The sequence below is a fragment of the Rhinolophus sinicus genome, chromosome 1 (genome assembly GCF_057876585.1).
Source record: "Rhinolophus sinicus isolate RSI-liver-muscle chromosome 1, RSI-T2T, whole genome shotgun sequence".
Lineage (NCBI taxonomy): Eukaryota > Metazoa > Chordata > Mammalia > Chiroptera > Rhinolophidae > Rhinolophus > Rhinolophus sinicus.
Window position 1 is genome coordinate 113,725,425 of NC_142501.1, and position 15,125 is coordinate 113,740,549.

Sequence of the window (15,125 nt, forward strand, 5' to 3'; positions counted from 1 at the left end):
CCTCACGTATGCAGTCCACTGCTCACAACCTTCCAACAGATTCCTGTATCTTAGAAGAAAAGCGACTCATTCCACTGGTCTTCAGGGCCCCAGGTAACACGGCCTGGACCTCCCTTCCTGCTACACATGAATCCTGCCACCCCTCACTCGTCTGAAAATGGAGACCCAATGCCAAATTAATAAATCAGAGACCGCTGCAATTCTCTTTGAAATGGACAAACTTCTGTCCAAATGATAGTAAATGGGCCTTGCGATGAGAAATATGAATTTGTAAAAATATTCAGAGACTATTATTCATAGCAGTGGGAAGATTAAATCAAGTAGAGTTTTGATAGAACTCCTCACATTTGTCCCAAATTATGATTTAATGAAAAATTAGCTGCCTTTAAAGAGGTCACAGTTCATAAGAATACATTATTTGAGACTGAAATAGTTCCAATTTATATCAAATTGACATGAATAAAAACAAAATTATACCAACTAAAACGTGGAAGAAACTACTGAGGGAAAGGGACAGCATCTACACTTCAGTTCATGGGGGAAATCTAGAATTAACTGTCTAGGTAATCCACTTAATTGAACCCTTATCTCTAAAAACTCTGTTTGCATAGGAGCATTTCCATTTATCTGCTTCATAATGGTACTGCAATGTGGTAACACAAAGATGAAAATTATTAGTGAAGCGGTCTAAGACTAAATCATTCATATCAATGTGTATCTATTAATAATTTATACCTTAAAATTTCATAGTCAACACAATGCCTTTACTCACAGGAAAGCACCTCACAGGTCTAAGTTTTATTGGCTGGATACAATGTATGCTTTTAAGCTGTTAGAGCAAATACATTTGTAATCTATGTATGTTTAATATTCAGCTAGTTTGCAACATTTAGCCATCATCAAATATTTGAACACTGAATTTTCTTCCAGGAAATTTGAAAACTATCTTTCTGGATACTTACTTCTTTTTCTGATTTATCCTTTTCATACTGGCACATTCTTCCATTCAAGTGATTCAATTTGTTGACAAAATCCTGATGTTCCTCTTTCAACATACGATCTTGTTTTTCAAATACAGCTTGAAGCGCTTTTTTGAGCTGCTGAAGCTGCTCTTGAATATTCATTCCTGAGTTTTCCTTATTGTCACTTTTGTTGAACGCATCACCCAGTTGCCGTGGAAGAAGCATCTTTCCACTTTGCAGGTCAGAACCTTTCTCCTTTGGGGAGTCCGGCTCTCCAGTATATGTGCTCACTTTTCCTTGTTTCCTTTGATGCACGTGTTCAATTTTTTCCTCTTGACACTGAGTTTGGTTTGGGTCTTTCAGTACAGGTTCAAAAACCAATGTCCTGTCTCTGACAGCATATCTAGTGTGAGGGAGCTCAGTGTCTAAGCTATTGGATTTACTTTGAGCTTTAGAAAGTTGCTGAAAAAGAATCTCAGTGTTTTCTTTTAGGTTACACCTAGCAAACCTGATTTTGTCCATGAAATGCAAGCATTCATCTCTTAATCCCTGGAAAGCATTTCGTAGGTGTCTTATTAATTGCTTACAAAGCTCATAATGATGGAGAGAAGCACTAGCCAGCATATAAAGGTTGGATTCCGCTTCTATTTTCAATCTTTCTTTGCTTCGACTTTCATTCTCCAGTTGAGAGTTCAGCATTGTATTCTCGGCTGTTGGAACATTAAGCTGTCTGTTATATTCAAATATTGTTTTTGTTAGTGTTTTGTCATTCAGTTTTATCGTCTTTTGAAGACGGTCATCCTTTTGTTTTACATTTGCAGTGTCCTCAAAGTATTTTTTTTCCATTTCCTGATTCTGAGGTTTCAGTGTGTCCAGTTGCAGTCTTAGTATGGCGATTTCATCCCGTAACATCTGATTTTCACGCAACAGGTCTTTTTCTTTTTCGCAACTCTCAGAAACCTAAGTAAAACAAAGGAGACTTGTAGCTAGCACTCAATGAAATGGCATATCATGATATCGTTTGAAATTAAAGAAGAACCTAAATGTTTATATAATGAAAAGGTTGTAGTAAGTGGATATCCCATTGGAAAAATACAACATTGAATGCAAACCTCCAACTTTATACAAGCATAAATTCCCCAGAGTTAAAAAAAATTTAATGTAAGATGCTGAATCCATGAAAGTAAAAAAGAGAACTTTAAAATCATAAGAGAATTTTAAGAGTCTCAGAACTGGAAAGGCAGCAAACCCAGAAGGCATGAAATAAAAGAGTAAGAAGTTTGACTACATTTTAAAATAGAGGTTACCGTCTGAATATACACCTATCCCACAGTAAGAGTATTCACTCTGCATATATTTGGACTGATTACATTTCCTAGAATTCTTTTTCCAAGAATACTCAAAATATATTTTACTTTTCTAATATTTTCAGAGTCACCTATGAGATTAAATCTACTAATCACTGATAAATCTAGGCATTGCGCTAAGCACTTCTTTATACATCAATGAACTCATTTCGTTATCACAATCTCGAACAGAATGATTAAAAAGAGGAGCAAGGTCAGGATTTTCCCCAGGACTTTGGACTCTACAATAGTATGCTTGCTGCTCTTCTAGTGTAAACATATAAATTCAAAAGACGCCTTAGATTTCAAAATACTCAGGGAAAATAAGCTAAAAATTATAGAGCTCTTCTTAGAAAATAGTGAGATTATTTGCTGCTGCAATAAGTGTTGTTTCCCTTTCATGATGTTGAAAGGAGAAATAAATGTGAAATAGGGGAAAATACACTGACTTCTTTGAATAAAATACTCACCACTAAATTATCACTAAGTATGTATCACGGCATCCAATATCTTCAAAAGTTCCTAGTACTGAAGTAGGACTCTACTGGGAGCAAATTGTTACTTTTCTCAAAAGCAGGACAAGGAGATCTAAAAGACGGTCTCTGACCTGGCTATGCTTCTACTCCTTACAATCAGTGGAAGTGAAAACTAACCTCTCTGCTAACACAGCAAGGGGATGAAATCCCTGCCTCAAACTGCAACTTCTGTTATCAGTAGCAGTAGAGTTGAGATTGTAAAAAGCTCATTGATCCATGTAAAAAGTATTGAAAGCCTCCCCTATAGATGAGACATTGGGAACGTCACTACTTGATTGTTGGACATAAATGGATTTCAGTCAAGAATATCATTTATTGCAATGGACGGAAAATCTCACTTCCCCTAAAATACACACACACACACACACACACACCTTTAACATCCTCTAGAATTCCCATAGGTACAACATTGGTTTTCAAAATATGTCCATACACAAATACGCACACACATATTTGAAAATAACTAAACAAAATACCTCAGAATTCATTTTCTTAAGATTTATTTTTGTCTCCTTTTGTTGTTGAAGGCAATTGGTCAGAATTGCATCTTCTAATATTCTGTTGTCCTGTTCTTGAGAAAGTGGCCTCTGCGTGTCGTTTTCCTTTTGTACAACCTAGAGAATCGAATAGGAACAAAGAAAAATTAGAATGTAACTAAAATTTAACTGTTAAAAATCTTAATCTACGTTTACTTATTCCTAAATTATTGGACTGTAAGTAGAGAGTGAAAAATAAGTTGCCTTAGTCTAAATTAGAAGAAAAACATGAACCCGCAAAACTAATTTTGTCACCGTTTGCACTAAACAATCGCTTATATGTTAAACCCACCCCAAAAATGAAATAGTAAATGATTTTTAATGTCACAGAGGCTTCCTCACTTAAAATAGTTCACCACACCACATCTTAAATAGTGAGCCCCTATAGTGAATTTAAGAATATCTTTTAAAGATTAATAACGGGAGAATAGGCAAACTTTAATTAGGAGCCCACATCATTAACATCAATCAGTAAGAGAAGTAAATTCCTACATATTAATACAAATTATACACTATGATAGTGTTATACATTGACATAGTTATCTGTTGCATCCAATTCTAACTTATTCAACACCCACTAATAAGAGCAGATCAAAAATTAAGTCACATTTACTGATTTCCTACACTGAAATGAAAGGAATTAGAAAGTTATTGTTTGTGCCCTAATAACCAAAGGTCCCATCCTGGAAAGCGTGATTCTCTTAAAAGTCAGTTGAGTTGATTGCATGACCCCATTCTCTCTCTGAATGTAGACTCAGACGTCCATTACACAGAGGTCACAAGGAAGAATCCATCTCTAACCTTGGCCTTAGTGACAAGCCATAGGGAACTGCACATTTTGAACCACTGACTCCTTTCACGTGAGCCCGAATCAGTGGCCATCATTTTCACATGGTTCATAATTTCAACTGTCTCATCACGTGATTCAATATTTGATGTTACTTTCTTTGTTATGTAAGGGAGTTATAAAAATTAAAGGAGCAAACAATATTCAGGACTTTATTATTATTATTTTTTGCCTCAATTCAAGGATAAAGTTGAGCTGTGAATATGTATAGATGCTAACAATATTTTAAGTTTTCTAACTAGTTCAAATGTTATACATATCATTCAATTATGACCGTGTGACTCTAAAAGGCTAGCTTGAAAGGTAATTTCAATTGGACTCTATTATATTATTAAAGCACAGAAAACCATATTATACTAGAAATATAAGCTTAAATTTTACATACACGTGTGTAGTTCTTTTCATTTCCATCAAGCCTCGCTTGCCCTTCCTCCGATGTCATTCCTAGGTGTTGTCCTGCTGACAAGTCTACATATGAGTTAAAACGAACTACTTAGAACAGTCAGATAAAAGCTATCATCTTTATAGATACAGAAAATAACATCTTATCAATTGAGAGTTCAAATTAAGCGTAATCTTTTCCTGAATACTTTACTTTACTTAAGAAATACTTCTAATTAGCTCACACTTCAACAAACCATTTGGGTAATATGGCACAAAGTAAAAGGCATACAAACGTGTCAAAAATGAATCCACCAATTCATTCATTGAACATCGATGGAAAAACAATCAGAAACAAAACGCAATTTAGAAATACAGGACAAACATATCGAATCGCACTATATACTCTGTTCTCTACCTCGTAATTGTACCTTTTGAACAACACCCTAAGATTCAACTGCAACGTCATTCATTGTTTCCACAATGACTGTTACTTCTGATGCATGTATCTGTGTACACCCTTCCTTATAGCTGAAATGTTTTCCTCTAGTATTCTGAAAATTTCTTTTCACCATTGAGGATTCAGCACTGGGGTTTAAGGAAGAAGGGAGAGAAGAGGAGACAGACTGCGGACACAGCTGAGAAGGAAGTGCTATGCACTAAATTCTCAATGAATCCCAATACTGCTGCAAAAGTCAATTCTAAACTATATAATGCCATAGAAAATCCAAGAAATATTTGGTTGTTGGTTTCAAAGGTGCTTTTTCAGTTACATCGAATAAAGTTATAACCAATACTTGTGAATGCCGAGCTATAAAACTAAAGCTAAAAAACTGTTTTGTTTCACTAGGCAACCTTTTGATCTTTCTGAAGTTTTCCCATCTGGTCCCAATGTGGTACATATAATCCTGCTGCCCACTCCCCAGTGTACGCTAAATACTAGTCTAAAGGAAATCACCCTTTCACCTCATTCTCTTTCTTATTTCCGTATGTTACTGTGCTTCAGGAAGAATGCCAATGTCTTGCTAAAAGTCATTCTGTTTGGTTGTAAGTTGCATAAACAGAGTAAACGTCAAGTAGATTTTGCCACAAAATGACTGTTGGAAAGTCAGAACTATGATGGGGCTACATAGAGGTGGGCTGGGGTTGAACACTTTCTGTATCTTTAGTTCCTTCTTTGCTTTCTCTGTTTTCTGGCAGCGGTGATTCACACAAGTCACGGAGCCTATGATTACCTAACAGAAACACACCTACAATCTGACTCTTTCGTTTGTCTATTACGGTCATCTGTCCAAACTCTGTGGATGCTGACAGAGGTTTGCTCATTGAGTGTGATGCAAACGGCCTTTTATCACCAACTTTCCAATCCCCGGATCTTTGAGAAGTTCCATGATCGAAAGTCAAAGAAGTAGCATTCCATTTGGAAGAAGCTGAAAATAAAGTTTTCATTTATTAGGAGGTAAAAATAACACAAAGTTGACCATCTTGAAAAACTTCCTTTTTCAGAGAAGCGGTCCCACGTCCTCCTTTTCCCCGAACACACTACTCCTTCCGAGCACATTTTATTTTAAGTGTCCTATATTGCCATTCTCATAGGTAAGTTTAATTCATTATTGTCACTCAGCAATTTCTATTATGTAATGTGTTTCCAATTAAAGCTTTCCTTAATAGTTAACATGGTGCCGGATGTGAATTTTTTTGTCGTTCTCAAAAGTCATGTCTAACCACTTATCTTAAGTTCAAATATGTGTGACAAACATGGGATTAGAAAAAAAGCTTTTAAAGCATGGTACTATTACAAATTAGAAACTACTTATTATAAGAAAATAGTCTTTTCTAAATGCTTCAATATCTTCAGAATTCATTTTTTAACCCTTCCATAAACAGAAATTCATATGACAAATGACAGACTTGGGTGACTTTGTTGTTTCCAAGTAAAAATACGATCAAACTAGGTCCACACTAGCTCCAAGGAGTACAGTGAACTATGAGACAGAAAATGAATATATAGCAAACTTATTTTCCTTTTGCTTTTTAAACAAAATTCTCACCTTAAATCTTAAAGACAAGTGAAAGAAAACCACAACTGTAGAAGAGAAGCTTTAAAACTATTTTATCACTTCACAACCAGGGAGCCCGTATGTCATTTAAAACAGTAGTTTCCAATGTCCTGTGAGAATCCCTAAAGTCCCAAGATCAGTCAGTCGAGGGGCCCGAAAAGGTCAAAACTATTTTCACAGAAACACTGACTGTCATTGGCCATTTTCACTCTCATTCTCTTCTAAGTGTACAGTAGAGTTCTCCACAGCCGTGATATCACAGCTCTGATGGTAACATCATAGGTCTGATGGTGACTGGCTCGTAGCTCTAATGGCTCAAGGAATGCATGCCTGTGTGTGCTCGTATTTTAAAATTTTCAGGTTTTAAGTCTAATATTGTAACTATCAATGGAGACCACCGACAAAAGAAAATACTTTGGAATTCTCAATAAGTTTTAATAGCATAAAAGAATCCCGGGGCACAAAAGATTCAGAAATACTGTTTTCAAAGACTGTGTCTACCAGATATTCATTACTATTAATTACTTCTCTCATTTTTAATAATCAAAGACTCCATAAGTTCATGTACACGCACAGCCAGTGTCTGCTCATCAGAACATCTGGTTGGCTTAAGAGCATCAGTGTTACAACACTAAGAGGAAGTAAAGTTAAAACGCAATTGACATGGTAGCGACTGAGGCTTACTCTGGGCAAACGTCAAAATTCAAATAACCATTTGGAAACCCTGGAAATATCTTCCAGTGTGATAATTAACCCCTGAGAACCCCTAATAAGCACAGGGGTTCCAAACTGGGACTTTTTGGGGTATCGAAACAAGAGGAGAAACATTTTAGTGAAGTCACACTTTTAAAATCTCATTTTCTTAGTCCTGTCGATGTCTTTTCTCTCAAACTTCGATAGCAACAATGACATCACGTTACTTATGTCAAATCCTTCAATTAAATTTGTAACAAAAAAAAGGAATGAGGAAGAGAAGATTGCACGCATGCCAAATGTCCGCGCGTACTGCTTCCCAAAATTAAATTGGTGTTACAAAGTGCACCTGGTCTGCAGGGTTGCGCACCGTACTTTCCTACAGCTTCCTCAGGAACAGGATCTTCCACTTCAATGCTGGTCTGAAGGGGTTAGGAAACAAGATGATTAGTAACTCATGGACACTTCATACCATCTCTAGTTAATAATTCAGGATGAAAATGTTAAAGTTCTTACCTCCAAGAAAAGCATTTTTTGAAAAATATGTATCTAAGGAAATATTAGGTTGGTGCAAATGTAATTGCAATTTTGCAATTTGTTCTTTACCTTTGAAACCCCAATTACTTTCGCAACAACCTAATACTTTGATAAGTGCACTTGATATAACCGTTACATATTTCTAATCACAGCTTTGTTTTTTAGTGCTAAAACAAGATACTTGCTTGACATGGTAAGAAACCTTGGTGTATGTCCAGCTGAGTCTAAACAGAACATTTTAGAACCTACTTCATCTAGGTCCACAAGAGCTAGGAGAAACCGAACTGTTATTTGACAAAAATTTTGATAGAAAAAATCATTGACCCAAGTGGCAAAGAGATAAGAAAAACTTTTCATTATATTATGTGTCAATAAATAATAGGAAAAATGGTATATATAGTTATGCAACTTTTCAAAAAAGTATAATAATTTGTAATCAGGGAAAAATAAGAACATTTACTTATTATAATCATCTAAAATGTACCAGACACTTACCATGCACATTTTACTTCTTTCCCACACAGAACAACAAGTATAAAAATGGGTTGATGATGGTTACCCCACTTCCTCTTCCTGGCCATTCCAAGACGTTAGAATACAATGATGGACAGATGCGATCCATTGCAGTCTCTGTCCAGCAGGTTTTGCTTCTAGATCTTCACACGACTGGCTCCTTCTCATGCTTCACTTGGCAGTTTTTGTCACACTCACAAAGATCTTTCCTGACCACTGATATTCCACTCCCACTCCTATTCCAACTACAATCATGCCCGACCCCCGACAATATTCTTTAACCCAGCATTCTCCATTCTGCTTAAATGACGCAGATATAGTGACTTATAATGGACTGTCGTTCACTTGTTTTTCTGCTTGTACAGCTACAGCTGTCCCCTGAACTTCTCCAGTCAGTGTCTAACTGCCCAGCACACAGCTGGTATCCAACTAGAAATTTACTCAAGGTGAAAACATTCAGCTCGCACCAACAAAGCCTCAAGTACCAAAACACTACACATCTACAGGGTATTGCCAATCACAGTCTCTGAAACTTAACATCCCCCAGGTGAGAAATCCACGTGCCCCTTCTAACTTTTCCACTCTGTTCTTGACACTACTGCCATTTGATTGTCCTACAGGTTTACAAAAAGTGTCCCCGATATTTAATAAGTCGCTGCATCTCACTGTGATCATTGTGTTTTACATTCTATAGCACCCTTTACAGTTTTCGAAGTGTTTTCACATTTGTTACCACATTTGTGCATTCCACATACCTCAAAGGTAGTCATTAGTACCATTATGACAAATGAGGGCACTGACATCCGACAGGTTAAGAAGGAGTTGCCCCAAGACCCCACAGCTAGCAAGTGACCCATGCAGGATTCTACTGCGTTCTTATCGTCAAACGCAGTGTCTGTGCCAGGAGGCAGCAGTTGCCTATATCAGAAGATCACACTCCTCCTGTCTCTTTCCACAGCTGTCACCTCACATTGGCTCATCATTACACTGTACTTCCATTACTGCAAGTACAGTTGCCATCAAGTGACTCAATGCCTGCTGTTTTAACTGAACGAGACAGTTGTTACATAGTAAAGCAGCGCTCAGCCAAATTGTTGTTAGTGTAATCCAACATATTAGTAGTATTAACCATGCTTTTCCTACCATAGAAAAGTTCCTTGCAGATCTATTTGACAATACAAATATAATAATACTTTGGTGTCCCAGGCATTATCTTCTCAAGTTCCAAATTATAAAAACACCCTACAATCCAAACTCTTTCTTTCTGAAACTCATTAGGACATTTCCACATCTACAAAAACCACAGAGTCATGCATTTGGGTATAGGTCGAGCTGGAATAATTCTTTACCTTTTAGGTAAACTTCACTTCAGATCCCAAACTGACTCCTTAAGACTTGGAAGCCTACGTGTTTTATACTATTCTGCACTGACTTCCTAAAGTGAAACTTGCAAGTTAGCAGAATTGTACTACGCTGTCTTATTAGATTAACCACATAGCTAGTTTATTAATTATAGGATAAACCATCAAAAAATGATTTGTATGGGGAAATGCAGAGGTGAGAAAGTAAAGTCAAAGCACACCCTTTTCGTTTTAACATCACAGAATGGTGATTTTGTAAATAACATTGATAATAATAATAATTCTGAAAGACAGTACCTCAGAATCCCAAGGTGATTCTTCATCTTCATCTTGTCCTAATCCTAATGATGACTTTTTAACTATAAAATGGAGTCACAGGTACATTAATGTGAACGTATATTACTGTGCATTTTAAATACACATTCAGTCATGCTTATTTCCATAAAAGTAATAGCAGAAAAGAATTTCAGGGGGTGGAAGCGTTTGCAAGAAGAAGCAGTTGTTAATAGTGGGGATACTTTTGCAAAAAAAGATAGGAAAGAATGCTTAAAAGAAGTGAATATCACATGTGGGTCGACACATGTTAGATTTGTTTATAGCAGAGCTTAAGCTAGAAAGAATTCATAGATAGTCACTAAATTACCACGTATATTATCCTGGTGTGCACTGTCAACACAAGTCAAATTACCATTGCTTGTTTGGTCTTGTGGAGCACTTTCAATAATAGCGACACGATTTTCTCTTTTTCCAATTGCCGGCTTGGTTGCTTCTTTCTAGTAAAGAAAACAAAAAGAAAGAAAAACCCAACTTCAGAAAACATCATATTCATTTACTCGTTCACTCACTCACTCAGTCCATCCATCGGTGGGACAAGAAAACTTTACTGTAGGCAACAAATCATAGGCACAGACCCAGGGGAAGCTGGAAATACAAATGAAACATTTTGTCCTACATTCTAGTAGGAGTAGAGATATTATAATACATGAAAAAATAAGAACAGAAAAGTACCGCTCGCTACTTGTACACCTGAAGTGAATAAAGTACAGTTAGATCATACAAGAGACAACAATCAGTTGTACCAGGCGAGCTCAGCAGATGCGGCAAAGATAGGGCTGCATCTCGACAGTTATACGAGGTGCTGAGGGAAGGCATGAAGGGGAATCCAGAAGGGCAGAGGGAGCAAAAGCCTGAGGATGAAACAACATGTTGCAAGTGAGGGCCGCAAAGGGATGGGGTAAGCCTGGAACACTGAGAATGGGATGGAGATACCGCTGCCGTTTCAGAACCAAATCAAAGAAGGCACGTGTCATGCTAGCATATGAATTTTACCCTCACATACTGGGGAGTCACCCAGTAAGCAGAGGTGTTGCATCATCACAATTCTGTTTTAAGACAGTCAATAAGGCCGCAACTTATGCTATTGAGGACCTCCGTTTCTTTCTAGTATCCTATGTATCATCCTGTCTTGCGTCACAGCATAGCCTTTCCCAGGGGCCTCCAAACCCACAAAGGCAGCTACCAAAAATAGGTCACTTTCTGGCTTCCACTGGGTGCTCCGGGTTGGGCACAAGCAGCAGCTGACCTGGGCCTGCCCCACAGCCCCTCCCAAGAGGCCCCAAATCCAACACACCTGGTGATCAGCTTCAGCAACACCAGAACGACACCCAATTAGCTCCACAAATGGCACGCCCAAGCCATGGACTGAGCAGACACCGGAGCCCTGCTACAGCCGATCCCACTCTGTGACGTCAGCCCACACACATCAGCTCATCTACTGTAGTCACAGCCAGTCGTCCTGAGCGTCCATTCCACACACTGATGCGCCAACAGCAATATGGCTCAAGTACAACAGGAGGGCACACACCACCCACACGAGCTTCTGGAACTCCTGGCTCCGGTGACCAGGGAGGTTGTACCACCCGACACACAGGACACCTGTTATATGAGCCAATGCTGCCAAGATGAGGAGAATTAGCAGATCTACATAATACATAGAAACACACACAGAGAGGCAGTGAACAAACAAGGGAGAAAGAAACATTTCCCTAATGAAAGAACAGGACAAAACTCTAGAAAAAGAGGTAAACCAAATGGACACATACCAGATACAGAGTTTAAAACACTAGTTATAAGGATGTGAGATGAAATTAGGGGAAGAATCCATAAAGTAAGTAAAACTTCAACAGAGAGACAGCAAATATAAAAAAGACATAGAAATCCTTAAAAAAAAAAGTCTGAAATGAAAAATACAGTATTAAAATGAATAATTTATAGATGGAATCAGCAGCACATTTGGTGAAGCAGAGGTTCCAATAGTGATTTGGTAGACAAGGTAGCAGAAAACACCCAATCAGAACAGAAAAAAAATGAACATAAATAAAAAATAAATAAAACAGAAAATACTTTCAGGGATGTCTGGGACAATATCAAGTGTAACAACATTCGTAAGGCTATCGAAAGGAGAAGAAGGAGAGAGAGCACGAATTGAAAACCTAGTGGTTGTTGAGTTTCATGAGTTCTTTGAATATTTTGGAGATTAGTCCCTTATCGGAGGCACTGTTTGCAGAAATCTTCTGCCATTCAGTTGGTTGCCTCTTTATTTTGTCGATGGTTTCTTTTGCTGTGCAGAAGCTTTTAAGTTTCATATAGTGCCATTCGTTTATTTTAGCTTTTACTTCCCTTGCCTTTGGAGTCAAATTCATAAAATGCTCTTTGAACCCAAGGTCCATAAGTTTAGTACCTATGTTTTTTTCTATGCAGTTTATTGTGTCAGGTCTTATGCTTAAGTCTTTGATCCATTTTGAATTAATTTTGGTACATGGTGACAGATAGCAGTGCAGTTTCATTCTTTCGCACGTGGCTATCCAATTCTCCCAGCACCACTTATTGAAGAGGCTGTCTTTCCTCTATTGGATGTTTTTAGCTTCTTTGTCAAAATTGTCTGTCCACATTTAAGTGGTTTTATTTCTGCGTTCTCAAGTCTATTCCGTTGGTCTCTGTGTCTGTTTTCCTGCCAAGACCATGCTGTTTTGATGATTGTAGCCCTGTAGTACAAGCTAAAGTCAGGGCGTGTCTTACCTCTAGTATTGTTCTTTTTTCTTAAGATTGCTTTGGCTATTCGGGGTCTTTTGTGGTTCCAAACAAATCTGATGATATTTTTGTTCTATTTCTTTAAAAATGCCATTGGGATTTTGATGGGGATTGCATTAAATCTGTATATTGCTTTGGGTAATATGGCCATTTTAACTATGTTGATTCTTCCAATCCATGAGCACGGAATGTCTTTCCATTTCTTTGTGCCTTCTTCAATTTCTTTCAGTCCGAATGGCTATCATCAGCAAGTCAAACACTAACAAGTGTTGGAGAGGCTGTGGAGAAAAAGGAACCCTCATACACTGTTGGTGGGAATGCAGACTGGTGCAGCCGTTATGGAAGGCAGTGTGGAGGTTCCTCAAAAAATTATGAATAGAATTACCGTACGACCCAGGAATCCCTCTCCTGGGTATCTACCCCAAAAATCTGAGAACATTTATACATAAAGACACGTGTGCCCCAGTGTTCACTGCCGCTTTGTTTACGGTGGCTAAGGCATGGAAACAACCAAAATGTCCTTCAATAGATGAATGGATAAAGAAGTTGTGGTATATATACACAATGGAATACTATTCAGCGGTAAGAAAAGATGATATAGGAACATTTGTGACAACATGGATGGATCTTGAGAGTATAATGTTAAGCGAATAAGTCAGACAGAAAAAGCAGAGAACCATATGATTTCACTGATATGTGGTATATAAACCAAAAACAACAAAAGAACAAGAAAAACAAATGAGAAACAAAAACTCATAGACACAGACAATAGTTTAGTGGTTACCAGAGGGTAAGGGGGTGGGGGTTGGGAGGAGAGGGTAAGGGGGATCAAATATATGCTGATGGAAGGAGAACTGACTCTGGGTGGTGAACACACAATGGGATTTATACGTGATGTAATACGGAATTGTACTCCTGAAATCCATGTAATTTTACTGACAATTGTCACCGCAATAAATTAAAAAAAGAAAGAAAACCTATCAGAATACATAATGATGGAAACCTTTCCTAACCTGGAGAAGGAAATAGACACACAAGCGTAGGAAACACAAAAGTTCCAAACAAAATGAACCCAAATAGGCCCACACCAAAACATATCATAATTAAAATTCCAAACGGTTAGGACACGGAGAGAATATTAAAACCATCAAGAGAAAAGTAGTTAGTCACGTACAATGGAGATCGCATAAGACTGTCAGGTGATCTCTCAAGAGAAAATCTGCAAGTCAGAAGAGATTGGCAAGAAATATTGAAAGTGATGAAAAGCTATAATCTACAACCAAGATTACTATTACTGTATCTGGCAAGGCTCTCATTTAGAATCAATGGAGAGGTAAAGACTTGCCAGAGAAAAAGATGATGGCGTTCAGCACCAACAAACCAATATTACAAGAAATGTGAAACGACAACTTGAAAAAAGAACAAGATACAGAAGAAGAAGGAGAAGGAGGAGGAGGAGGAGAAAGAGGAGGAAGAGAAAGAGAAGAAGGAGAAGAAGGAAGAAAAGAAAGAGGAGGAGGAGGAGAAACAGGAGAATGAGGACGAAGAGGAGGAGAAGAAATATGGATAATAAAATGGCAATAATTACATACGTATAACAATTACTTTAAATACAAATACGTTACATGCTCCAGTGAGGACCTAACGTGGCTGAATGGATAGGACTTCAAGACCCATATATATGACATCAAACTGAAACAGTTTTGCACAGCAATAGAAACCATCAACAAAATGAAAACACGACCGGACGAATGGGAGAAGATATTTGCCAATCATATATCAGAGAAAGGGTTGATATCCAAAACATATAAGGAACTCAGAAAACGTAACACCGAAAGACAAACAATGCAATTACAAAATCAGAAGAGTACCTGAATAGACTTTTCTCCAAAGAGCTCACACAGATAGCCAAGAGACATACGACACCATGCTCAGTGCACTAATCATTAGAGCAATGCAAATTAAATACACAATCAGCTATCACCTCACAACTGTCTGAATCGCCATCATCAATAAATCAACAAACAACAAGTGTTGGTGAGGATGTGAAGGGAACCCCCGTGCACTGTTGGTATGACCGCAAATCCGGCCAGCCACAATGGAAAACAATATGGAAGTTCCTCAAGAATTTGAAAATAGAACTACCATGTGGCACAGCAATCCCACTTCTGAGTTTTTCTCCGCAGAAATCCAAAACACTCCTTTGAAAACATGTATGCATCTGTATGGTCCTTGTCGCATTATTTACAATACTCCAGATAAA

At 37.7% G+C, this 15,125-nt stretch overlaps 1 protein-coding gene and 1 long non-coding RNA gene across 2 annotated transcripts in view; one reads left to right on the plus strand and one right to left on the minus strand.

The window, feature by feature from the left end:
- LOC148759210 (ankyrin repeat domain-containing protein 26-like) overlaps positions 1-9,278 on the minus strand; it is a 35,283-nt gene extending 26,005 nt beyond the window's left edge. The window contains exons 1-5 of the mRNA XM_088802421.1: positions 7,711-9,278; positions 5,859-6,038; positions 4,613-4,683; positions 3,321-3,458; positions 963-1,922 (exon numbers count right to left, since the gene is read on the minus strand). Coding sequence (XP_088658547.1) covers positions 963-1,922; positions 3,321-3,458; positions 4,613-4,683; positions 5,859-5,934 — 1,245 coding nt within the window. The 5' untranslated portion in view covers positions 5,935-6,038; positions 7,711-9,278. The remainder of the gene's footprint in view (positions 1-962; positions 1,923-3,320; positions 3,459-4,612; positions 4,684-5,858; positions 6,039-7,710) is intronic.
- LOC148759209 (uncharacterized) overlaps positions 1-15,125 on the plus strand; it is a 252,241-nt gene that overhangs the window by 45,351 nt on the left and 191,765 nt on the right. The gene's annotated exons all lie outside the window — the stretch shown is intronic.